Source organism: Dermacentor andersoni, chromosome 2, assembly GCF_023375885.2.
Source record: "Dermacentor andersoni chromosome 2, qqDerAnde1_hic_scaffold, whole genome shotgun sequence".
Lineage (NCBI taxonomy): Eukaryota > Metazoa > Arthropoda > Arachnida > Ixodida > Ixodidae > Dermacentor > Dermacentor andersoni.
The window spans coordinates 91,807,944-91,832,737 of record NC_092815.1 but is presented as its reverse complement, the minus strand read 5'-3'; the positions used below and the strand labels follow the sequence as shown (position 1 = coordinate 91,832,737).

Sequence of the window (24,794 nt, the reverse complement as noted above, 5' to 3'; positions counted from 1 at the left end):
GGCATTATGTATGAGCACTCCAGGTGGACACATGGTTGAGAAAGAAAACAAAATAGAACCGTGCGAGTATTGTGGCTGGTCTAAGTGTGTTCTACAGTCACGTTTTATATGTATTCTTGAACTTGTTTTCCATGACCAGATATTGCAGCCGATTTTTGCAACGTCATTTCGCACTTGCCACTTAGCTATCAGTGTGCCCCGAAGTTGGTAACCCGTCGGGGTAGCTTTTACAATTGCTATGGCGTTGCACTGCTGAGCTCGAGATTGCGGGTTTGCTTGCGACTGCGGCGGCCACATATTGATGAGGGAGAGATGCAAGAATGCTTTTCATGCGAAAATTGCAAAGGTGCAAAAATAAAATTTCTTTGCACAACTTTATTATGTTGCGCCTTGCTTTATTGAATCAAATAAGAGAAAGCGAGAACCTACGACTCCGTTTATTGCTTTTGATAGCCGCAGATTTACGAAGACTGAATTGAATGTGTTACCCGGCAGGAACCGCTACTTCGATGTGTGCCGCCACATTTGTTCACGCATTGTGGTCTAGTTTGAGTCGCTTCTTCTTGAGTCTAGTCTATTGTGGTCTAGTTTGATTCGCTTCTCTATGTACGCAAATTAGCGTCACTGATGCGAACCCAAACCCTCCTTGCGTCTTGCGCAGTTGCACTGATGCTGTTTCTTTGTTTGAAAACTCTCGAATGTGCATAGCATGATATAAGTGTATTGCATGATGTCACATTCGGTGCACATGCACATACTCGATTGGTCTTGCGGTGAGCGTTTGCCCACAAGCACTGTGTTGCATCCCTCGGTTCATAAACCCACATTTGCTGACGATCTGGATTTGGTGCCTTCTCTGCGCCATATCAGAGAGTCAATGAAGCTGGCCGGATCGCCCTTTCTGTGTTGCTGTGAGGAGCGTCGTACACTTTCGTGATCGCGCTCGCAACGTAAGCCTAGCGCAAACTCGTCTTCACAACATATCGACTATATCAGTTAATATTTGCATGGTGTATGGTAAGCATATCTGTGTTTGACACTGAGCCAAAAGGGCTTGCTGCTGCACCAAATCGGCTTTTTTGCCTGTGCCAGGACTTGCACAGAAAGGTGAAAGGGCTGTTCCACCACTGTACAAATAAAGTTAGCAAGTTTCTGTCATTGCATAGTACATTCTGAAGTGTTGCTTATTAAATGCGCAAATGAAGCATTAGAAACAAACAAGTAGTTTCTTTGAATGCACATGGCTCTTCAGAGAGTGCGAATGATCACTGTACAGCCCGTAAAGTGTGGCTACCTAAGTGACATAGCCTGCTCCACTACGCAAGTTCTCATGTTTTATGTCTATACTATGCCTACAAGGGCAAATATTTACCGTGCTTTTGTTCCAATTTTATGTTTATTTGGGCGCAGTTGACATATTGAAATATTCTAAATATGATCAAAAGATATTTACATTTACGAATAGTGACTACAGTCGACTCTCTTTACAACAGGCCCTGATAATCCGACAAAAAACGTCCATTTTATCTGGAGTACGTAATATCCGAAACGCCTCACTTCTGAAGCTTTCGTCACGATGTCTAACAACTTTAATGCAAAGAGTGAATGACGAACGTCCAAAGTAAAAAAAAAAAAAAAAAAAATGTGGCAGTTTCGCCCGAAAGGAGAAGCATCGATTGCACTAGAAAATTAAGCAAGATAAGCGCGGCAGCAGCAGCGAGTGAATTGACCTTCATGCTGTCTCTCGCTTCAATGCAAACTAAATGTCTAAAGCACAGCGCATACGAAGCTACCGGCAGTGGGTGCACTTTGCCCACATCGCAGATCGCTTTCAAGATAGGTGCCCGCATGGGTGAGCACTTTGTCCACTTCGCACATCGCTTCCAAGATACAGTGGCCATACCAGAAGGAGTAGCCGTCAGAGTAGAACCCTCCCTCTCTCGTTTCCGCCCCGCCTTTCTTTCTTGTGCGCGCAGTATTGAGCCATGATCGTCGGCTGACCCTCGCAAGTCAATTGTCAGTGCGTGTCGACACGGCAAAAGCATGTTTTATGCACCCGATTTTGTAAAAGATTGCCGCTAATTTGGCCCACTGTAGCTGAAAGTCAGTTGTAGCGTGGTCCGTTATAAGTGAACTTCGTTGCATTCATAAAATAGGTAGAACAAACTAACGCTGGAATAAGGCCCATTATATCCAAAAGTATGTTGTGTGCGGGTCCATTGTAGAAAGCGTAGACTGTATTAGATTTGAAGACCAAATCGAATAGTACAGCATTCGATTTATTATTTGAAAGTTTCGAATATTCGCACACCCCTAGTTTCTTGAGGAGAGAGGGGCGGCGTAAGCAGACCAAGAGCTCCAGGTGAGGCAAGGAAAGGCACGGTTCTTGGAAGCCATGCATGTGGTTGACTGTAGTTTCCAGGGGAAGAACCAGGTGATACGAGTGCAGCAGTGACAGAGGAACGAAGACACGGGTGGCGCAAAGTGCATGTGTTGCATGCGGTGTGCACAGATGGACAGCATGTGGATAGTGTGGGGGAAGAGTCGCCGAGTGTGCTAATAAAGGAAATGTTTGTGACAAGCGTGTCGGCCTGTCGTCTTTCATAATAGTTTATTTAAATCACTTTGTTACTACTAGTTACCAGGCCCTGTTTTATTTGCCTTTACCATTCACATCATAAACGCTGGGTGCCAAAAGCCTGGACTTTTTTGCCATGGACTTTTTATTGTGAAACGTAATGTCAATGACTCCATGCCATGAAAGCCATGGCAATGATTGGGAAATGAATTGATTTCAGTGAGCTCAACGACATAGCTCACTGTTTTGAACCATGTAACATCTCATCAAGAAATAGAACTGCTCTGTTCTATGTTCTATACATATAGAAGTTCTATCTGCTCAAGTAATGCGACTCGGCAAGAAATATGGGGAATTGGAAATGATCCCCTAAAGCTTACGAGGTGATGATTCTGTATGCTTGACTGGCAAATGGCAAATGAAACTGAGTGCCATCAACAGCGAAATCGAGCCACTAGTACTGGAAGAAGATGCAGAAAACGAGTTTCTGCTGACATATAAGTGCACCAAGATCACATATTGATGTGCCTCGCTCATCTGCAGTGGCAAGTTGCCTGTCCCACTCTCTCAGTGAGGACCGTATCAGCAGGCAATGGTAGTGCCACCCAATGTTGCAGCTCAGAATGAAGGTGAAACAGCTGAAATTCGATCGTGTAATATTCACTGGATGGTGTGCCAACTAGGGATCATTCTCGTGAAGTGTTCGCACAAGTGGTAGATAGAAATGAAGAACCACTATGTGCAACCCATTGTACCTGACGAGGCCACTGGATGCGAGCTGTGTCATCACTAACACGCAGATCAGCGTTGAAACTATCACCGCAGGAAATGCCACTGCTCCTAAAAGAATATTTTTGCTTCACACTACGACAGTGCTGTGTGGCAGCGAGTCTTCCAACACTCACGTGCAAGTTATGTTCAATGGAGGTAGTCGGCACTCCGTCATCACCTGAACAACCGTAAAAAAGTTAAAATGTAAGCTTGTGGGATATGAAAGGCTGACCGCTGGCTTCTTCCCAGGACTCCCAAGAAGAATGTTCATTCCAAAGAGTACCCTTAAGCAAAGCTCGCCTACAGCGATATTATCATTTTGAAAGGGATTCAGTTTTTATTTTACTGCACAGATGGCTGCTCAGTGTCACCCATCGAAATTGGCATTTATTGCGCTCTTTGTCTTACTACATAGGTGGCAGGACTTTTTCAAGGTTTGAAGGCCTCGTTTATTTATTTATTTATTTATTTATTTATTTACCCTCAGGGGCTGAAGCATTACAGAGGGGATTGGGTAGAGAATAAACACAGTGCATAATAACATAATAATAACAAAATTTGATCCCTGTGTTATAATACACAGGTGGCAGCACTTTGTCAGCACTTAAAGACTACATTTTTGGAATGTTTCTCGCAGGATACATAATTTTGACATAATGCAATATAAAACATTTTCTTCATTTCTTACTGTACCATTTGTCTTTTGTGGCAGTGACAACTACATACATATTGCTTAGTGAAGAGCTAAAATCAGGTTTACACACATGAAGTATGAAGTTAAGTTGGTTGAAAACATTTTAGAAGAGCTTTAAGCTGGAAAATATGGCATAAAAAAAAAAAGAAGCAGTATAAGGTCATTTTTTGTCTAATAGTAAACGTTTAAGGAAGTAAAGGGGGTCCTGAAAACAAAGAGTGGAGACATGCGGGAACTTGAAGTGCTTGAAACTAATGCAATATGCAGCAAACCGATTTTCGCACCAGCAAAACATACAGCTGAAAGATCACAAAGTCCGGGCTGTCAGTTGCCCAATTTCACCATTACAATTACTTGCTCAGAATTAATGTTGGCATAGTCCAACTAGCTGACCGGCACTGTTCTTGCATTCTGGTCACATTTCCTTGCTTCCTTGTATATGGCAGTATGAACATTTTATCAGCTAGCAAATAAAATGAAAGAACGCAGGCAGGTGACAAAAGAGAGCACAGTAAAAAGCTAGGTGTGGTGCTTGAACACTAGTTGGGCATGCCAAATGCATTGTGAGATAAGCAAGTGACCACTGCTGCCTGTCTTCTGTGGTTTGGCCACTGCTTGCTTTGTGTACGTACTAAATGAGCGTATTGCCCTTCATTTACAAATAAACTCTCCATTCTTTCAATAGCAAACAGGAAGAAGCTTGTTTATGGTACAGTAGAATCTCGATAATTTGAACTTGAAGGGGCCCAAAAATGTTTGAAATAAATGGAGTTCTACGCAAAATTATTGCTGCTGTGAAGCTGCACCTTAAGGCAATGTTCACTTATTAACCTACACCCCAACATTACCGTTAAATTTAAAAAATTTTGTGATACAGATTATGCAAAGCAAAGTCTGATACTTGCAATGGTAGGTGGGAGCAGCGGCCAATATGCTGCTGAAAGCATAGTCAGCGGCACAGTATCTTCAAATTAACCATCACAAATGGTTAGGCATTCAAATTACTGGGCGTTTTTGCCTGTTGAAGTACAAATAATTTTCACAGGACCACAGGATCAGTTCAACTAAACAAGAAGTTTGAATTAACGAGATTCCACTTTACATCTGTTTTATAGAAGTTTCCTTTGCATGCTTTCTTTTTATTATCTTTTTTTTTTTTTTGCAAGATATCGTTTGATGACTTTGGTGGACTTTCATGCAGGCAAGCTACGTTCTAAGGACATCAAGTTCCAGCCCATCCGGGAGCCCAGCAAAGCAGAGCAGATGGACATCTCGGAACACCTTAACCAGCTCAGTGGGGATATTCGGAAAAAAGTACTAGGCCTACAGAAAGAAAAGTGCGTTTTATGTGCATAATTATTTATGCTTCTTGTTAAACTTTCTGCAGTCCGAGATGCAAACTGAACTACTTGTTACATGCTAGTTTTGATCCATGGACAATGCTATTTTGAAAAGGTGTTGCGCTTTGTGAGGCTGTTGTGTAATTGCATTGATTTATTGCAATATTTTAAGCACCAGAGGCATTTCCATGACATCTTTGATGCTTCCCATGTGTATTTAAAGCTGCTCATTGACCAGTAAAGTTGCAGTGCTTTATGTTCATGAAATCTTACTGACAAGGTGCTACTTACCAACACTTCTCCGAAACTGTAGAATGACTTTGCTGTTAAATGTAGAAACGTTGACTAAACAAAATTTCCAATGTAATAAAGTTTCTCACTGCAAGTACAACTTTGTTATATGAAGGCTCTGTTATAAAAATAAATTAGTTAAGTTATATTGTAATGTATAAATAATTAGGCAGAATTTTCTTTATACTGTTTTCTGTTATGTCTGCACTGTCTGTGGAGCATTACTGAACTAAGCTAGTTTTATGGTCTGGTTTTCTACAGGAACAGTGAAATTCAGTGTGAAATTGTTGAAGGTCTCCTGCAAGATATCCTGCGTGAGGTAAGCCATCTCTCTCTTGTCACCATGATCCACACCCACAGTCATGATGCTTGATTTGTACCTCTTACAGAGTTCAGCAGTGGCAGTTCAATATGGTGCACAGGCATTTAAGGACCTCTGGCATTTTTAGGGTTGTCCTCAACATAGCTAAATTTTATGCTAGAGCTTCAGTAATGTGCACACTGTTTTTAACAATATGTCTGTCTTTCACAAAAAATTATGAGGGCATTCTAAAATTAACAGTAAATTTAAACAATCGAAATTTTGTTACATTGAGCTTCGATTTTTACGCATATCAGTACAGTCGCTGGTGGATTTTTCTTATATGAAAGAAAAATCATTTCTTGGCTCGAACCCGTTATTCAACACCACATCAGTTTTAAATTATTTAAATGACATTCAAACATTGCACATTATCCGACCAAGTGTTACGTAGTACGGCTTCTTAGTAGAGGCTGCTGCTGCATTTGTTACACTAGCATAGCACGTGTCTCCAGGCCCTTGCATTCAAGGGCCCTGGTAAGACATCAGTGCTGCGTTCACTACATGTTTTGTTTCATCATCCACATGTAACATGTGTGGGAGATAAGGGGTTCTCCTCCGTACTCTTGGGACAAAGGAACGACAACACAGTAGTGCAAACAATCACAAGGGCATTTATTGCACCTTTCATAGATCAATGCCTGCTAGCCGAGTTGCTATCCCCAAAACATGCCGATGGGCGCGCGACAAATCTAGAAGTCCGACTTACCGCAACCGCATTGCGAGCGAATATGTTCGCCCCATGCTGGATCCCAACGCCTGGTCGTTCGCGTGTTCGGTCACGCCAACGGTCGTGCGTTCGAAGGCGGCCACGCGAGGCGGTCTCGCAGAAGCATGGTCGCAGCGCGCGCGGAATGTCCACGCTGTTCGCCGGCCCGCCGGGAAAGAGCATCGCTCCACGCGCGGCACGGCACGTCCGTGCTGCTTGCTGTCTCGAACCCAAGAAAGCAAGCGCCTTCCCTTTCGGCGCCCAAGTAACCCCGCAGCAGCGCGACAGTCGCGCCATCTCTCGCACCGCGCCTGTACCACTCCGACCGCCAGGCCACGCGAGCCGTGCGGGAAAACAGCATATCAGGGGATGCGCTATGCGGGAAAAACATCAGGGGACGCGCGAGAGTCGCGCATCCCCACACATGACAGTTCCATAGTTAACATCTCTGGTCATCATCATTGTTTTAATACTTATTTATTTTACGCAATCCAGAGCGACTGATTTTAGGCCTATTTACAGCCATGCCACATCCACCATTCGAAGTACATTTCTTCACTTCACGAACAATTCATTGAAAACCGATCACCATGTGTATGGCGCTCTTTGGTCATATCTGGCCCTTGCGCCATAAAACCCCATACGTCATCAGGGGCCACAATATCTTCAGAATTAGCGGGCAATTGGAAAAGGCAAATTTGAATGAGAAAAAAATTCGTTTTGCTCAATTTGTGAGTTGGCAACGAAAGATGCGGTTTCATGCCATGTGGACGATATCTTCACATCAGCGGAAGGAAACGAAGGCAGCCGTGCATTCGCATTCACTGCACGTTTGCACCTGATAATGTCACCCGCAATGGTATGACACTGTCATGAAAAGTGCCGGCAATGCGAAGCGAACGCTTCATCTGCCTCTTGCTTTAACACCTCTGCGGGATTATGCAGCCTCCAGCACTAAGCACACAGGAAGACAGCGCACATGATGCCACGGCATCTCGGTACGCGCAGCCACTGCCACCGTTGTAAAGGAGATGTGTGCCAACTTGCCCCACACTTCCTCCCCTCGTGCGCACTTGATCGCGTTACCACGAGATTACTCCCCACCACCTCTTTTCCTTTGCTCGCACAGGAAGATGGTGCTCATCGAGCCACCATCCTTCTCAGCTCACCCTCACACGCATTCACCCGTACCCAAAGCATACAGCGAGCGAGACACACTAGTATCTTATGGCACTTAGACTTTACGCAGCCACTTTGGTGGTCACCCTTGGTTGCCTGGCACACAATTTGAGAGGTGCGTTCGCAGGCAACCGCTTGTAATTCATTCATTTGACCATCTACGTCACATGAAGTTTCCATTTATTGTTTTATTGTCTCCGTATTCCTTCACAGCGGCAGCGAAATCTCATTCTATAGAAATTTGTATAAACACACTTTGTTATATTGAGGTTCTAAATACATGGCATTCTATGGACAAGAAGGTAGAAAAAGTAAAATACTTTCTTATATCGAGAATTTTGTCATATTGAAGTTCGTTATATCGAGGTTTAACTGTATTGAGGACTGAACATTAATTGTTGAGATGGCTCCGCATTAAAGGGACACCAAAGGCAAATATTAAGTCCAACTAAAGTGATAGGTTAGTGCTCGAGAATCTCTACCGTGTCAATATTATCGCGAACAGAGCCTTAATAATAGAGAAATTGAGGTAAATGCAGGACATGATTAGAGACTCCCCCGGGGACATTCAAGTACTTGCCCAATGATGAAAGCACCCTTGAGTTGAATTGTGTCACTAGTACTCAACCACTCGTTGCAAGAAACATCCTTGTATTATATTGTAAGATGAAATAAAATGCTACTTGTCCATTTAATTTTTAGGAAAAAGAACTAATTGAAATACCCTTGACAACGACGCGGGCGGTCGAAAGGTTTCATTTTCACTCGACTCCGCGCCGACCACGCTTTCATGTTTCAGTAGTTTCCTTATCACATAGTGCTGCACTGGTTTTGCTGACTCGCGAAACTCGCACAAACTTGAAGTAGCAGAGAAATCAACTTCCATGTTATGTCACGGGATGCCCGAATGGTTTGCGCCACTTGACCCAAAAAGCAGCTGCAGTGATGAATCCACCGCTCTGTCTTGGTTTGGTACCGCCGTCTGTTGGGCACTGTTTTCCTCACCAATGGCAGCAAAGGGTGGTGATGGCATATGCAACGTCACCACTCCCCTAGTTATGTAGCGGGCGATTTGAACTTCGAAAAAGGTATTCGGACCCTTCGGATGCAATTTTCTCGTAAACTAAATCTTTTCTTGGCATGAAACAAGCGTTGCGAGGATCTGGAATGGTATTTAAACACTCCACATCGAGTTAGTATTTGCCTTTAATGTCCCTTCAAGCCAGAGATGAACCACCTCATTTGATGTCTTCATCACTGTCACATCTCCAACATTTCAAGGCACCAACAGTCCTGACATATTGCATTTACAGGAAGCACAATTGTGGCTCCACAGAGGTACTGTGATTTCAGTCATAATATTTTGTGCTTTGTTACTATGTATCATAGGTAGTACACACACATTCTTGCGACTGTCGACACTGTAACCACCCATCGTGAGTGTAAATCAGGACAACTGAGCACTTCACTGACTACACAAAGTAAAGACAAGCCATGTCATTGCCTGGGTGCCTATATCAGACTCCCAGGCAATAACTTTTCACGAAACATGCTTATTTTAATGAATAATGATGCCACTGTGATCCATGATCCATCAGTGGCGGCCACATTGGGATTGCCAGGGCACCATGAATTGGAAACCAACCATTTTTCATCCCTTCGAACCACTTGTAGCAGAAGCAGAGCACATTTATCGGCACTCCATCAGATGCTAATACTTGAAGAAGTCACAGCCACGACCAGCTGGTCTTGGCATAAAGATCTCAGACATAGCTTGGCCCACCTCTTGCGCTGCTCTTGGTACCTCAGCCAGTCACCACAGTGTTCTGTGGTCATATGTTGGTCTCAGCTGAAACTGCAAGTAGGGAGGCAGCAGCCAGAGTTGGAAGAGATGACTGTCTCTTCAAAGTGCCGCGCCATCCTTTGCCTTGACAAGGATGGAAGCATCCATCCTTGTCCTCCATTTTGTGCAACTGCTGTTTACCATCAGTTTGCTTTTAGTTTTGATAGCTTTGAAAGCAGAAAAAAATGAGGAAGTGTCCTTTTGGCACCTCTGAAGGAGGATTTCCTCTTTAAAATGGGTGTTGCCAGTTAGTAAGCTTTGTGCTGTAATATCAGTAATAAGATATTGCACTACTGTATTAGTTGGAGAATTCCTTGGCAGTACTTTGAGAAGGAAATTTTTCGTTCCTCCGTGAGCAAAGTAATTTTGTTCTTCTAATGAATTTCTCTTGTTTTCTATAGGAGGATTTTGACCAGGACACTGCAACTTCACTTGGCACCTGCCTCGCCCAGATATTGGACAGTGAATTTACAAGAAAGCTCTTTCCCCAAGAACTGGATGATGAGTGGGTGTTACAATCATTTGTCCTATAAAAATGCATTGTGCAGGAATTACCTGAGCCAGTGATGTATAACAAAATTGGTACCCACAAGAGGATACCAGAATTAACTTAATTTCCACTTTGTACAGGTCCATTGAGGAGTCTTTAGGGACGCCGTTGTTCGTCATATTCAGGTGAGATTTCCCTTCATTTTCCAACATTGAGCTGTTCATGTTACAGGGTCATAGTAAAGGCTTATGAGGCTGACATTTTGTGTCACCAGGAACCTGTGCCAGACACCAGAGGAAGATCCCAGCAGGCAAGCCCAGCTGATGCTGCTCTGGGAACTAGGGCAGCACCAACCTCGCCTTGGCTACCGGCTGCTGTACTTCCTTCGTGCCACAGGCAGTGCCAATTCAGGCACTGTGTCAGGCTACACATCATATCGGGACTACGCCCGAAGTCATAACGCCTTGTCCTCTTGTCTCTTGCATGACCTCAAGGTTTGTTCTTATGCCTTTGTTGTCTACATGTGAACCTGTGCCAAGTTAAGAGGCCCAGCTAGCTGAGCTTGTAATGCACAAGACTGACGACCTCATGTTCACGACTTTGAGCACTGTTACAATCATCATATGCCGAGTCCACTTCAGGATGAAGGCCTCTCCCAGTGATCTTTAGTTATTTCTGTCCTGTATCAACAGGTTGCATTCTATGCCTACAGATGTACTACTAATCTAATCAGTTCTAGTGTTACACCACCATGTGGGGTTTTAAAGGGGCCCTGAACCACCCCTCTGGCTTGGTGAAAAAAACATTGTCTGCAAATAGCATATGCTGCCGTGAACATCTCAGCGAAATTTTGCTGTCGTATGCGGCTCGTGGAGCTCGAAAGCGGAGTGCAATGTCACCTTTCTCTGAAACGCTCTGTTTTCAACAGCAGCCTACTCATTCTCTTCTGGACACTTTAGTTTCTTAATAAAGCGAATTCCCTTATGCAGCTGCTATTTCCCAATAGCTGTCGTCAGACAAGAAGGGTGTCTCGATCAGTGCGCTTGTTCCTATTGTTACTGTGTATATTTATTGACGAAGTTCAACTGAAGTAAGCGAAAATGTGCTTTGAAGTTGTTATAATATAGTTACGAACTTCCACAAGAAGCTCACTATCATCTGCTCATGTGCGCTCGACCACCTGGCATAGGAATTTTATCACCCTGCCCATCGGTGTGGCAGCCATTGTGTCTCACTAATTTCAGCTAGTTTTGTACGCTCAACTAGCCTCGAACCACGCAAAACTTAAGGTTAGACCACACGCACGCTTGCCAGTGCATGCTCACTCCTGGCCAGACTCCTCCTGGTTAGGCGTCTTGGCAGACTAATTTATAGCACTCGAAAAATGTGCAAGTTGGATGTGGCAGCTATCCAACGGTAAAGCTGGTGAAGGACAGAGCTGGTCCGCACCACAGAGCATGGTCGGACTGTAGCATATGAGCGTGAGCACTCACTCGAGCCCTGTCGTGCACAAAGCAAACTCTGCGCATATGGACTACAGCTGCATGTAGCTGTGGTCTTCTACATAGAGTAGATACTGCGGCCGCCGGAGTGTGCCGCCACGAGTCTCCTGGCTAAGCACACTGTGGCTCACTGAGGGCAACCATGTTTGGCTTACTTTTGGCGTGTTGTAGGGGCCAAAATTGGAACTAGTGGCATCTACGTTAACATCCAAAAGCAAATTTGAAGTGTGCGCCACAGTGACATTTAGAAGACGGAGCATTGTGGGCACGCCCGCTTTGCCCTAGCCTTCACAGTGCAAGGCAGTGAAGGAGGAATGGGAGCACAGCGAAGAGAGTGTTTGATGGCCAATAACGCCACTTCTGCTGAACGCATTGAAGTACTTTTTGTGGCAAAGTATTTCTGAGATAGCCTATTTTAATTTCAAATTAATTTCGCCTCTTCAATAAAATGTAGTTCAGGGCCTCTTTATATTACCTGCTACAATATCAAAAAGCCACACTTACCATGAAAAGTGACTGGATAAGCCAGAAAAGACCCAAGAAAAAAAAAAATGGGGGCGGCACGGCCTTGAAGTTTCTGCACCACCGATGTGACATCATGCATTTTGAATATTTCTGCTTGGGCCTAGTTTATTTTTTATCAGTAAAGATGAACTAAAGAGCCAAAGGCTTAATTTAGTAATTTCAGGAATTTTTAATGAGTAGCAGTGCCCCAAATGTGAGAAAACACTTTTAAATTTGTCGTGCCACACTTACGTATCTGACGTGTCGGCGCTTCGGTTTCAGCGAGAATGTCAAGAAATGAAACCCAGACCTTCACTTTATTTTTTGGTAGTCAACCTATTACATCAAAATAGAAAAAATACAGTTTTGGAAGAACGTTTATCAGTCTAGACGGAGTTAGTCTTTCTCTTCAGTGTCCCCTTAAATATGAAAGCCAAAAGCAGTATTCTTTTACATGTCCGACTCAGCAGCAGCTATTTTCTCAAGAACTGCAGTCAGGGTTACGTGGGATGAGTTAAGGGACAACAACATTTCTATTGTTTCAGAAAGAAGTGTACCATTTTTGTTACGCCTCAAGTTGGCATTCAGGACTGTACTTTGGTGTTAAGCAATGCTCCTTACACCTTTCTGCTGCATGTTTTCTATATGCACATTTCTGAAGTATACTGCATGCCTGTAGAACTATAAGATTGCTTTTTCTTGTGCTAGTTTGGTGTTCCTTGGGCTAGAAATAGTTGCAGCATTAATATTTTATTGCCTTTGGTCAACTTGTGGCAGCTCTGCCAAGAGGATGATGTCCGGCTCTTTTGCTACCTGGTCCCTGAAATATACACACAGGTATGTCGGATACCAATCTTTTGAGTTTTCTTAAAATGTTTGTCATATAAGTATGTCTTGTGTTTTCTGCTATCGAAATGGAAGTTTTGGCGCACAAGATAAGGATCTGTTATTGTAAGATACACAGGTGGTGTTCAGAGCAGTACTGTTTGAACTGATGATTGATTATACTTTGTGTTTTAATCATCAACCTTTTTCTTTTTTCCAGTTCCCTAATGTTGCCATTGGTAATGCAGACATCCTCAACCTCATTGTGTCCTGCATCGACGCACTGCAGGTAAAGTACCAAATCCTGCAGGTTGGCATAAAAAATTAAAAAGCTAAAGTTTTCAGAAGTCATAGTTTGTGTAAAGCAGATAGGCACTGCAAGTGAAACTAAATCTCATTGCTGTAATTACATTGAAGTTAATTACCTGCAATGTTCTTGCTGGGCACAGCCCCCCTAGCATTGCTGCTTAGTTAATAAACAACTTCCCCATAAAGTAATAATAAGGAAGGCATAGCTTGGTCTTTGGTCTCTCTTAAGGCTCATTCACACTGGCGACTGACAGTGGTCGCGTGACCAAGTTGGTCGCAGAGTGACCAGTCGCAAACGGTCACAAACAGTCACTTTTCTTGAAAAGCGACTATATTTGGCCAGTCGCTCGCTGCTCATTGTTTTCAGTCATGCTACTGTGGTCACAAAACTGCTAAACCAATCAGCGATGCGCAGAAAGTTATGTTAGCATGTGTTTTCATCCAGTGCCCTCCTGCATCCCATCAAATACAAAGTCCACGCCACCATGGCAGGCTACAGGAATGTAATTGGCAGCTTGCCTCATGATGCTGGGGCACGGCAGTTCCAGCAATGTCGAATGTACACGGTAGCATTCGCAGGAAGTTAAACTGTAGCAAAAGAATGTAAAAAAATGATGCACTGATTCCCACATAACGCAAACTAGAAACAGCTTGCTGTTGATAATACTCATAGTGCGCGCGGAGTTCTGGCAGGAGGTGGCTTGCATGACCGGTCATCATCATCATCATCAGCCTGGTTACGCCCACTGCAGGGCAAAGGCCTCTCCCATACTTCTCCAACTGCCCCGGTCATGTGCTAATTGTGGCCATGTTGACCCTCCAAACTTTCTAATCTCATCTGCCCACCTAACTTTCTGTCGCCCCCTGCTACGCTTCCCTTCCCTCGGAATCCAGTCCGTAACCCTTAATGACCATCGGTTATCTTCCCTCCTCATTACATGTCCTGCCCATGCCCATTTCTTTTTCTTGATTTCAACTAAGATGTCATTAACGCGCGTTTGTTCCCTCACCCAATCTGCTCTTTTCTTATCCCTTAATGTTACACCTATCATTCTTTCCATAGCCCGTTGCGTCGTCCTCAATTTAAGTAGAACCCTTTTCGTAAGCCTCCAGGTTTCTGCCCCGTACGTGAGTACTGGTAAGACACAGCTGTTATAAACTTTTCTCTTGAGGGATAATGGCAACCTGCTGTTCATGATCTCAGAATGCCTGCCAAACGCACCCCACCCCATTCTTATTCTTCTGATTATTTCACTCTCATGATCCGGATCAGCAGTCACTACCTGTCCTAAGTAGATGTATTCCCTTACCACTTCCAGTGCCTCGCTACCTATCGTAAACTGCTGTTCCCTTCCGAGACTGTTAAACATTACCTTAGTTTTCTGCAGATTAATTTTTAGTCCCACCCTTCTGCTCTGCCTCTCCAGGTCAGTGAGCATGCATTGTAGTTGGTCCCCTGAGTTACTAAGCAAGGCAATATCATCAGCGAAGCGCAAGTTACTAAGGTATTCTCCATTTACTCTTATCCCCAATTCTTCCCAATCCAGGTCTCTGAATACCTCCTGTAAACATGCTGTGAATAGCATTGGAGAGATCGTATCTCCCTGCCTGACGCCTTTCTGCATGACCGGTCCCTTATCACAAATGGAGGCACGTACACACCCACAAGTGTTGCTTTTTCTTTGGAGGCTTCCACGCTGCCGCAGCTGACACCATGGCAGAGCCCATTCAGCACAGTGACAATGTCTTCCTCTTCGCTCGTATTAAAATCAATGGTTGGTCCCAGAACGCGAAACGAGCAACGCACGCACAAACTATGTAGGTAGGGAGTTCTTGCTGAGAATGATAATCTCCGGGAATGCGACTTGCAGGTCGCACTCAGCCAGACTTGCCAGTGTGAGCATCAGTCACCTTCAATGGCTTTTTGGCCGCCAGTCGCAAATGGTCACACGACCTCTTCGAGTCGTTCGTGTGATAAAGCCTTTAACGACGTGCTTCTGAGCTAGACTGGCATCCTCAGTCATAGCCGCAATTTGTGCAGTTTATTTGTAGTTAAGAAATGGTTTACATTTTTAACATTTTCACAGCCAGTTACCATATTTACTCGTCTAACATCCACCCTCGTGGAAGGCCTGCACTTCCACTTTCTAGCCTGAAAATAAAAAAAAAAGAATAAAAGAAAAGAAAAATTGTTTTACCATCACTTGCATAAAATAAGTAGCCGTAAGCTTGACTCACCTAATGCACCATGTAAAGTTTTTGAAAAAAAAATTCGGGCCTTACACGGGTCAATGCAGTATTGCAGAATTGTATTGTGACTGCTAGTGGATGTCATTGAAGGTTGAAAAGTTCTCTTACTGAAAAGGGGCTTCTGAAGACTGCGCTCCTAGAAGCCGACATTGCTTCTGGTTGCAGCTTCAAGACCTGGTCTGTCACATACTCCAGGGCAACATGGTGATGTTCCGAAAGGACTCATTCATCTCCATACTGAGTAAGAAAGATTTGTTCACATTGTCATGTCATGGTGCTGTATTTCTTTCAGGGCTTATGTACTAGTAGTTTCATTCTGTCGTGAGCATTTATGAGTATCACATGGCTATGTAGTAAAGACTACTAAAAACGTAACCATTCGTACCTCGAAATTGAATAATAATGCGACTACTGTGGAATCTCAATAAACAAAAATCGCTTAAATGGAACTGGTGCTTAAATGGAAAACCATCCTCATGGTTGGTTGGTTTTGTATTCATGCAGTGCTCTCTGCAGTGTCTCTCAGTAAATAGAACTCCTGGTAAACAGAACTAATTTTCCTGGTCCCTTGAGGTTCTATTTAGAGAGAGTCCACTGTATTGCACTCTCATGCGGCTCATAGTGGAGCCACACAATTCATAATAGTACTGGATAGATTGCTGTAAGTTCAGTGAGCGAGTTGCACGTGTAAGATGTCGAGCTTTAAAGGGAGACTAAAGGCAAAATACTATGTCGACATGGACTGTTTAAGTACCATTCCAGAAACCTCACAACGCTTGTTTCGCGCCAAGAAAAGACTTAGTTTATGGGAAAATTGCATCTAAAGGGCCCAAATGCCTTTTTCGAAATTCAAATCTTCCGCCACCCAACTGGGGGAGTGGTGACATTGCATATACCATCACCACCCTTTGCTGCCGTCAGAGAGTAAAACGGTGCCCGACAGACGGCGGTACCAAGCCAAGACAGAGTGGTGGATTCGCTGCTGCAGCTGCTTTTTGGTCAAGTGGCATGGACTGTTCAGGCATCCTGCGACATCATATGGAAGTTGAATTCTCTGCTACTTGCAGTTTGTGCGAGTTCCGCGAGCCAGCAAAACCAGCGCAGCACTACGCGATAACGAAACTAGTGAAACGCGAAAGCGTGGGCGGCGCGGAGTCGAGCGAAAACGAAACCGTTCGACCACCTGCGTCGTTGTCAAGGGTAATTTCAATGAGTTATTTTTTCTAAAGGATGAAATAGAACTGGACAAATAGCATTTTATTTTGTCTTATAATACAATGCAAGGATGTTTTTTGCAACGAGTGGTTGAGTGCTAGTGACAGAATTTAACTGAGGAGTGCTTTCGCCATCGGGCAAGTGCTTGAATGTTCCGGGAGAGTCTCTAACCATGTCCTGCATTTACCTCAATTTCTCGATTAATAAGGCTCTGTTCGTGATAATATTGACACATTAGAGATGATCGAGCACTAATCTGTAACTTTAGCATGACAATATTGGCCTTTAGTGTCCCTTTAAAAGGTCCCTGAAGCACTTTTTGAACATATTAAGAAAATGTTGACGATTTGTCATATAGGCTGCTGTGAACAGGTGAGCCAAATGTTGCTGCACTGTATGGAGCAGGGTATTTACAATCTGGTGTCAAAAACAGCAAAAAAATTGCGTGATCTCTCTTCCACAAAGCCCATACCTACACATTCAAACGCACTCCCTTTAACGTTGCTTGATCCGGATGAGAACCTGGATGCAGATGTTACACACTCGGAGATGAAACAGGCACTTGCCCATATTACCTGGGACACTGCATCAGGGCTCGACCAGATAACGTACAAAGTCCTCCAAAATTTAGATGACATATCTCTGCAGAAGCTCACAGATCTCTTTAACGAACACTGGCGAAAGGGCACTTTGCCTGGTGATTGGAAACACACCCAGAATAATCTTATTACCAAACAGGGCATATCCTTACTGCTTCAGAATTTACAATCTAGCTCGCTCACGAATTGTGTAGGCAAACTTTTTGAGCCTGTGATTGCCTGGCAACTGCAACCGCATTTAGAAACTAAATATTTCATCTCCGACACTCAATTTGGCTTTCACCCCAACTTATCAGCGCAGGATGCCCTCCTGCATTTTAAAGAGACCTTATTCCATCACAGACGACGGACAGCCCGCACCAGAGCCACCCTAGCATAGACATACAAAAGGCCTTTGACAACATAGGACACAAACATATCCTCAGGACCCTTGCCACCACAGGTTGCAGCCGTAGGATCTGGCAGTATGTGAAAACTTCTTTTGAAACATCGCACCGCGGAGATTAGATTAAGGCCACTGGCATTCGCCGCTTTTGGCCTCCCGAACAGGAGCACACCCCAAGGAGCAGTCCTATCACCACTGTAATTTAACGTAGCCATGGCTCCACTTGCCAGAGAGCTTGCAGATACAGTCGAACCCGCTTATAACGATACTGGTTTTAACAATATATTGGTTATAACAATGAGAAGCTGCTGCACCGTCAAATTTTTTATGTGTTTCATGATGAAATAACCTGCTTACTACAATGCCCCGATGCTGCATTATCGGTTATAACGATGAAGTCTGGCTGCTGGGTGTCCGAGCCGGAAGGTTGTGAAATGCAAAATCCTTGAAAAGAAAAAAGTAAACAAGAAATTCGAACCATTGCACAATGGTCTGCTGCTTCAACAGCCGCCGAGTGCTCATTTTCCAGCCATCTCCACGTGCCTGTCTCCTGTCACTCTTCCACCCTTCCACCCTTCCGAACATGAATGAGCTGCGCCCATAGCTTTAAGCCGCCCCATTCTCTGAAACGTGAATGGTCCGCACCAACTGCGCTGCTGGCAGATTGCTCGCATGTTGCTCGCTGGCTCCTCATTCAGCGCAATTTTGCAAACAGCTTAATCGCTCGCATTTGTCTTTGTTGGTTGCGTTGAAATCGTTCCTGGCCGCACGGTTTCTCAGCGTCATTTGACCAACAGTTGGTGTGACTCACCGCCGAAATGGAAGATGGCTGATGTGCCCACTGATCATCGTCAATGCATGACGTTGCCAGTGAAAAAAAAGTGTATGGCTGTGGATTTGGAAACTAAGTGTTTCTAACCAATGAGGCGATCGTCGCAAACATGTTTGCGTCAGATAGCGATGGCGACAACAACAGTGATGACGCAGTAGGGCAGGCTGCCTCGGCGTTGTCCTCGCAGGAGGCCCAGCAAATGACTCAGTCCCTCCGGTGCTTCCGTTTTCACGATGAACCTTCCGTTGCACTACATGGAGCACCTGGATGCCTTGGAGAAGGATGTCGGCAAAATTCGCATAAAGCATGCAAGGCTGGCGGATATAGGTTTATTTCGTGCAAGCCAGTGAGAAGTGAGATGCTTGTGGCAATCTCGCCTCAGTGTTTCTTCTGGATTTCTCAAGCTGACAGGCTGCCGTGGCAGCCTTCTTTCAGTATTTAAAAGGCCCTTTTTGGGGCCTTTGAAGGGCCTTTTGGGGCCACCAAAGCAATGCCCCCTGCGGTGCTCACATATCGCTTGCCCGTCACCCCTCTTTGCAGTTGTTATAGCAGTGCCATTCTTTAATGCTGACAGCCGCAGCTTTTTATACGCGATCGCAACACCCAGGAAGCAGTTAAATGAGGGAACACAACTAGCAGCCGAATGGAGGAAGGTGGTGGGGAGAGGCACTGGCCTCCCCATCACTATATTTTTCTTGCATCAGCTCTGCCATCCCTCTATTTTGATTTTTTCATGCAACCCGGTTATAACAATTGTTGGTTATAACAATGGAATTTTCGCGGCACTTGAATATTGTTATAAGTAGGTTCAACTGTATACCTAAATTGCGCCATGCGTTCTAGGCTGATCATATGACCTTATGGGTGTCACAAGGCTCCATTGGGGAGGCACAAGATGTCCTACAAACAGCTAAAACGTCATAGAACAGCATATTAGCATAATGGGACTCTTCCGCTCGCCAGAAAAGTCAAAATTGCTCACAATTAAACTCCACAGGTGTGACTCAGGCATAGACCTGTTTGCACACGATCAACCAGTGTCTAAGGTACATAAAATCAGGATCCTTAGTCTGCACATCCAATCTAACCTAGATGTGCATTTTACCCTGAACCTCCTCGATAAGAAAATAAAGCAAACCTCAGGACCCGTTCGCCAGATTGCATCGCGCAATCACAGTCTGTCTCAGACAGACACAGTGCAAATGATTGAAGCTTTGGTGGTCAGCCACCTCACCTACCACCTCCCATATCACCACCTCACTCAAAAACAACTGGATCAGGCTAATAGGGTGGGCGGTTAAGACCGCACTGAGGCTACTGGTGCGCATAGCACTACTCGCCTCCTACAGACTAGTCTCTATAATACTGTCCAGGAAATCATAGAGGAACAGAGGAGTAATCAGCTCCTGCATCATACTCTCCCAAACACCCACTGGGCAAAACCTACTCCGAACTCTGTAGTGTGAGCCAAGCTGCATGATTTCAAATAAAGAGCTGTGGTTCCCCATTCCCGTAAGACCCGTGGCTAACATGCAACTCGAACCATTGCCACGAAACATGAATTCACAATGCTACCTGAGCCGATGCAAGATGCGGGCTAATTACTACGCCTGACGTTATAAAAATCGCAAAGCGGTCCTCTATTTCGACGCCACGGTTGGTCTGCTTGAAGGAATGGCTGCGGCTGCTACCATGACGGAGAATGGACACAAGAACATCTCTGCCTCAATTATAACAGAGTGCACCGACGTGGCTGAGGGGGTCGTATTAGCATTAGCAATGGCGCATGCAGCCGTGGATTCTACCATTATAGAAATCTGCACCGATTCCCAAAGTGTATACCATTGCTTCCTTCATGGCGTAGCACCTAAGACATTCACACACATGTTACGTAACATCCCTTCGCTTCCCTATCCGCTGACCATCACGTGGCTGCCTGGGCATGAGTGTGTCCCCGGGAATGAGCGCGTTAATGTGCAAGTCCAAGGCCTGTCCCTCTGCACCCCGGACGACCACTCACTCAACCCCATGGAAAAACCAGGAGAGGGGATCTACACCTACCCCCAGATTACCACATATTACAGGAAAGGTATACAAGATTTACTTCCCCTTCACCATTCCCTTACCCCCCATCAGAGCTCAATCTGGCACCAGATCCAGACCAAGGCATTTATATCTCCCTATCTGGCACATTTATTTTACCCTGGTCTCTGTAATCCACAATGTACCACCTGCCAAGCGTCCCAGGCAGGTCTTTTCCACTGTTTGTGGAGCTGCCCCAAGTCTATAGCAGTAGAGCCTATTTCCAACCCTTCCTTTTCCTCGTGGGAGGCCTCTTCGGGCCACTTGCTCAGATGACCAGCTCTGGCTGGTAGACCAGGCCTGCATAGAGGTGTCGGCCAGGGGGTTCCTGGACATCTAGGGGCCCAACCACATTTAAATAGATCAGATAAAGTTTTATCCATCCATCCATCCATCCTCTTCTGCAATCCTGTCATACAGCATCATAGAAAGCAGCTGGTCTACAAACGCTATTGGCTGATTTCGTGATCGCAAGAGCATTCTCAGCAATACATAGTTGCTAATTTTGAGTTAAATAAATGAAACATATCTGTTTTCGATCTCAGAAAGACAGAAAAATAATTTAAAGTTTGCACTGCATGTAGCTGTATCAACTCTGCGTAGCCTCCAAGATGGCAGCGGCGTGCTGCATAGTGTTGTCTACTGCAGCCGCCACGGGATGCTGCAGTGAGCCCTTTCGCCGTTGCAACGCTCAGCTTTTGGCAGGGCTTTGCCCTCTCCGCTGTGTAGCTTCCAGTTTGCTAGCGGAGACGAAGAGAGAGAAAGCCAGGTATCGGTGCAATAACACCCCTTATAGTTGAAGGAGGAGGAAGAAATAACTTTATTGCGTGCCCTGCGAGTGGGAGGGGAGGGCCAAAGGCCCTGCCTAGGTGACGGCCATGAGTTCGTGGGTCCTGGTGGCATCCTCGGCCCGCTGGATGGCCCATGGCTGATCCTCGAGGGCGGATCTGAGCAGTGCGGCTTCCCAGCGCGTGCGAAGGCTGCTACTAGAGGTCGCGTTCTTTTTATTGTTATGTATCCCTCAGCATTCCCATAATATATGCTCCAGAGTGGCTCTGGATTTCACATGTGTTGCATTTGTCCGTTGGATATACATTTGGATATATGATGTGTGAGAGCGCAGGATTCGGATACGTCCTGGTTTGTAACTGCCGCCATGTGACAGACTTCTTTTTTGTCAATTTTGCGTGAGGTCGCGGGAATATGCCCCTCTGTAACCTATACTGTTTCGTGATGTCATTATATGTGGTCATTCTGTCCTCCCATTCCCACTCATTTACCGCACTGTCACGTCCGGAGGGGGTCGGGGTGTCGCTTGCGACTGCGGCTCGGTCCGTAAGCCCTCGAGCCGCGTCGAATTAAAAAATTTTTCGGTACAATATTCATGAGATGAAATCCTTTAATAGTGAGGCCATATTATGATTAGTTATAAAAGTGTTTCAGGGCCCCTTTAAGGAAAACATTGTGAAGGAGAGCATGCCAGGTGCGGGCACTCACACTTCTGATGACTTAAGTTATGAGTGGTCTACACTGTGCAACTTGGTGACTGCACTGTGCATCATTCACAAGCATGCACTATTTACACCCCTGACAGATGCAAGCCTCGAGTGGGAAACGTTTGAGCAGTTCTGCTTGTGGCAGTTGATAGCAGCACACAACATCCCGGTTGACTATGTCCTCCCCATCTTGCCGAAGCTGGAGTTTCAAGGTAAGCAGTGGAAAAGTTGCTTACTGGATATAGGAACCATGTTACTGGAACAGTAAAAGAGACACAGATGCAAAGCATACACGATGGGAGCTGAACGTAAAGCTATTTAGTTAAGAAAAAACAGTTGAAAATGTTGCAAGTTGCAGCAGTGAGAAAAAGAAAGGTAAAGCAGAGCAAGAGGCACCACTTATTGTACCTGTTCAGCCTTTGACTGGTTCAGTGAAATTATTCTGAGATCATAGCAGAAAAAGGCTAATTTTAGTGTAAAGAGTACCATATTTACTCATGTAAGGCCCACAGCCCTACATTGGAGTCAGAAAATTTTTGAAAAAGATAGTTTTAGTGAGGATTACATACCTACGCGCTTGATGGTTAATTTCACAGGCCGCCTGGTTGTCCTGCGAACCAAAATTAGTTGCCGACTGTAAATCTATTCATAATCTACCGCTAGTGGTTGCCCTACATTGCATAGCAGTAGGGCCTACCTCGTGTGAGGCCCGCATCTTCAAAAAAAATAAAAAAATAACTAGTTCGGAATTTGCAAGAGTCAATCCTGTACTCATGTGACATCATGGACTCCAGATTGCTATCCCATTCAGGTTTGACAGTGCTACTGGAGATAAGCGTATTGAGATACTACTAATGCTCAGCTTTTCACTGTACAAGCTGCATTACACATATGGCAGCCTCAGTGGAATCAATGCATATCCCTTATACTTGCCAGTCGGTTGCCATAGCTCATTTGTTTTCTTGTATGTGCTTATGTGCATGCGTATGTTTTTAGACATGAAATGCTTTTAGCTCCCGTTGTCGGCGACCTTTCAAGTGACCTTGAGCCAAAAGCCAGAGCCATTATCTGGGCACTCAAATTAGAAAATACGGGCATGTTGCAAGAACAAAACAAGATCATCCAGGCAACCAGGCAAAACTTTTTAAAAAATGCAGTCTCTGACCCCCCAACCCTTTGTATAGGACTCCATTACATACTCTAGTTACTGCCCAAACAAGTTACAAAAAATATTGCTTCCGAGTTCTTCCTAATGTTTGTTTGCAAGTCACTTGAGCTGTAACTTCTAGTACGCTGAAGTTTGATTTGTCATTTCCAATAGCGACATTCAAAAGGCAGATACAGGGCACCATACACTTCAATTCTGGGGAATAGAATTTGCTGCGAATCAACTGCGCTCGCCGAGCTGCTGTGTGGTGTGGCAGTGCCAGACGCAAATAGAAGCGCTGCTTTGCCTTCGATATGCAACGCTCGCCAAGCTTCAGCGTGGCATGGTGTCGGAAACGTCTGATGTGCTGCTTTGCCTTCATGAAGGAACGAAAAAGATATGAGAGAGCATTACGTCGCATAGCCAGCCTTGGCGAGCGAATGCTCTGTGAAGCCAACCCTTCTCTCAGTGGTAGCCCAACATGTGAGCTCTTGCGTCGAGATCATGGAGCAAGAATCAAGATTTTCTGAGACATTTGGTGGTGCCTCCTTCAGGTGCTTTTCTTCTTCTGGCTGAGCAGCGTGACTCTGTCTACCTGGCGTCTTTTGCTGCCTGTCGTGCTGCCTTCAGCCGGTTTTCTTGTTCTAGCTGGGCACCGTCTATGTAGACCAGTATACAGTATGGCATGGTGCGGTGTGGTGTGGTGGGGTGTGCCTGTTATGGTTTGGTTTGAATGAATGAGGTTTTATTATTAATAGACAAGATGCAGTTACGGACAAGATACAACCTAGTGCCTGGCTACAGAGGGCACTGCTTGTGAGCTCTGATCACTGCTGTGGCGTTTCTACACGTTTTGTGTGTGTATTTGTGCTTATTGAGTTTTCTTGGTGCCTACGTCACTGTTTACTATCTTCCCTGGCAACGTATTCTCACCTTATCTGCATTGGAGCCTACCCTCCTGCCACGTCTTTTCTGGAAGTTCCATTCAAGCTGCTAGACACAAATGTAGTCCAGAAGAAGCCCTATCCACTATCTCACGAGAAGAAAGTATGGATCAAAAATGAACTCGCACAAACGCTAATTGCTAAAATCATCAGACCTTCCACATCAGTGTTTGCATCACCTATAACAATTGCGCTTAAAGAGGACGGTTCTTTCAGATTTTGCACAGACTACTGATTGATGAACTGACAGACAGACTTGTTTCCATTTCCTATGCCACTGATAGATGACATAATTAATGAAACTGGAGGATGTGAGTGGTTTTCGCAAATCAATCTATGCAAAGGTTATTGGCAAGTTTCTCTCCAAGAAGAATACAAGAAGTTTACAGCTTGCATTACACCTTTTGATGTGTATGAATACAATGTGAGAAGTGCGGAACGAACGTCC

At 44.8% G+C, this 24,794-nt stretch overlaps 1 protein-coding gene across 1 annotated transcript in view; it reads left to right on the top strand.

Moving 5' to 3' along the window:
- IntS3 (integrator complex subunit 3) overlaps nt 1-24,794 on the top strand; it is a 78,944-nt gene that overhangs the window by 27,599 nt on the left and 26,551 nt on the right. Inside the window, exons 15-23 of the mRNA XM_050188990.3 lie at nt 5,245-5,380; nt 5,936-5,993; nt 10,168-10,271; nt 10,397-10,441; nt 10,531-10,750; nt 13,040-13,099; nt 13,308-13,376; nt 15,812-15,887; nt 22,354-22,467. Coding sequence (XP_050044947.1) covers nt 5,245-5,380; nt 5,936-5,993; nt 10,168-10,271; nt 10,397-10,441; nt 10,531-10,750; nt 13,040-13,099; nt 13,308-13,376; nt 15,812-15,887; nt 22,354-22,467 — 882 coding nt within the window. The remainder of the gene's footprint in view (nt 1-5,244; nt 5,381-5,935; nt 5,994-10,167; nt 10,272-10,396; nt 10,442-10,530; nt 10,751-13,039; nt 13,100-13,307; nt 13,377-15,811; nt 15,888-22,353; nt 22,468-24,794) is intronic.